Consider the following 2,261-nt stretch of genomic DNA (forward strand, 5'->3'; position numbering starts at 1 on the left):
AAAAGTGCTGAGATATAAAGTTGTATTTGTAGGGCAGTGCACCAGACACCAGCCGATGGAATATTGCCAGAGGGTATTGGCATCTATATTTTAATGTAGTTGAATGAAATTTGTTCTGTTGGTAGAGAGTTCACAGTCACACAGAGTGGGGTTAACATTACCCTAAAATGATAAGAAGTCACCTTTAGATTAGCATGCTGTGATAGCAAAAATGCTAACATGAATGCCATTCTGAAAAATGATCTGAGTTAATATAGCGTATATTTTTAATACAAACAGGAGTGAATTTGCTGTTGGGAACCCGATCGAACCTGTATCTGATGGACAGAAGTGGAAAGGCAGACATTACTAAACTTATAAAGCGAAGACCATTCCGTCAGATTCAAGTTGTAGAGCCACTCAATTTGCTGATTACCATCTCTGGTTTGTTTAAGAACTAAAATTAACTGAGTAATTATATAGATTAATTAGGTTGCAAACTGGGTTAAAGACTTCCTCAGGTGAAAGGGTTCATGGGAAAACACTTTAAATATAACCTTTAATTAGGACTCCAGACTTTGCTATTTATGTTTTTCTTATCCATTTACAATTTAAACTAGCTTCTGACATATATTGAACCTGAATTACCTTTCTTAAAAATATTTTATCTTTGTTGTGGTTGTTGAAAATATATGCAGAAGAACATACACCCACCCACTGCCATAGAGTCAATTCCGATTCATAGCGACCCTATAGGACAGAGTAAAACTGTCCCATAGGGTTTGCAAAGCTGTAAACCTTTATAGAAGGAGACTGCCTCATCTTTCTCCCATGGAGTAGCTGGTGGGTTTGAACCACCGGCCTCTTGGTTAGCAGTCAAATGCCTTAATCACTGTGCCACCCAGAGCTCCTTAGAACATACACCAATTCAATAACTTTTACATGTACAATTCAATGACATTGATGACATTCTTCAAATTGTGTAAAAATTATCACCTAGTGTGGTGGTTATGTTTTTGTGTCAACTTGGCTGGGCCTGGTTGAGTGGCTGGGCAGCTGGTGGTAGTTATTCCCCATGAGGAGACTGGCAATCAACTCCATGGTGGAATCTACTATGAGCAGCTGAGTAGCTGCCTTTGGGTATGTGGTCTGCTTCCTGTATGTAAGGAGAAGCTTTGAGAAAGGTCTCTAGCATATGGCACACTTGGACACTGCATGTAGCCGTGTCATTGCTCAGCAGCCTGCTACTCTCTGCCAACCCTGGGACTTAAATGGATTTAAGTTAATGGCCTGCCGTGTAGTTTGGTAATATCTGGACTGTGCCTTTTTTACTTGTCAACCTTGGGGCTTCACAGCCTCAGCAGCCAGAAGCTGTCTGAAAAAAGAAAAGCCTCTAGCTTCAGTGGGCCCAGAGCAGGAGGCAGAGCTGAACCCCAAGGTTGAGGGGCTTTCACCCAGTCCCTAGAGCCTGGCACTTTGAACTTGGACTTAAAGGCTCCAAATTGTAAGAATAAACTCCTGTTTGTTAAGGCCATGCCATTTGTGGTATATTTCTTGTCGGAGCAGCACTAGGGAACCAGAACACCCAGCTTTTCCAGTTTGTTCTTCCCCCATTAGCATAAACTCACTACCTACCCTTGCACACATGACTAACCACCAACAGTCACATATACATAGACATTTCTCATGATGTATTAGAAACAACAAAGAACAAAGTGGACAATGATTGCATAAGAAAGTGACTCTGTTGTCCCTAGCATAGTCTTATCACAAGAGCCTACAGATAGGGTTAAAAGCAGGAATGAAACCCTCAAATCCTCTACACTCTTCTCACATAGTAGTTGAACTTTTGGTTTTGGGTTGTCAGAACATGAACCTTTGAATGTGACAATGCAAATAAATGGGAGCTCTGGTAGCATAGTGGCTAAGACACTTGCCTGCTAACCAGACGGCTGGCGGTTCAAACCCACCAGCCACTCCTCGGAAGGAAGGTTGGGCAATCCTACTTCTGTAGTGATACTGCCTCGGAAACCCAAGGAGGGGTCGCTATGAGTCGGGTTTGACTTGACGGCAAACAAGAACAACAACAGAGCTTCCATTCATAATGATAGTGATTACTAAACAGTAGTTGGTATCAGGAAACCACTAGTATTAAAACTGATTATAGATAAAAGATGACTGACGAAAGGAGAGGAAAACTAAAAAAAAAAAAAAAAAAAAAAAAAAAAAAAATTGACCCATGTCACTTAAGTTTTGTGTAAGTTAAGAGAGTTGCAAGATGG

The 2,261-nt window shown here is 41.0% G+C and overlaps 1 protein-coding gene across 1 annotated transcript in view; it reads left to right on the forward strand.

Moving 5' to 3' along the window:
- Window positions 1–2,261, forward strand: part of NRK (Nik related kinase) — a 243,831-nt gene that overhangs the window by 213,028 nt on the left and 28,542 nt on the right. Inside the window, exon 21 of the mRNA XM_007954223.2 lies at window positions 280–423. Within this exon, the coding sequence (XP_007952414.1) occupies window positions 280–423 (144 nt within the window). The remainder of the gene's footprint in view (window positions 1–279; window positions 424–2,261) is intronic.

Source organism: Orycteropus afer, unplaced genomic scaffold (genome assembly GCF_000298275.1).
Source record: "Orycteropus afer afer isolate SDZICR_OR568_19922 unplaced genomic scaffold, OryAfe1.0 scaffold00447, whole genome shotgun sequence".
Classification (NCBI taxonomy): Eukaryota; Metazoa; Chordata; class Mammalia; order Tubulidentata; family Orycteropodidae; genus Orycteropus; species Orycteropus afer.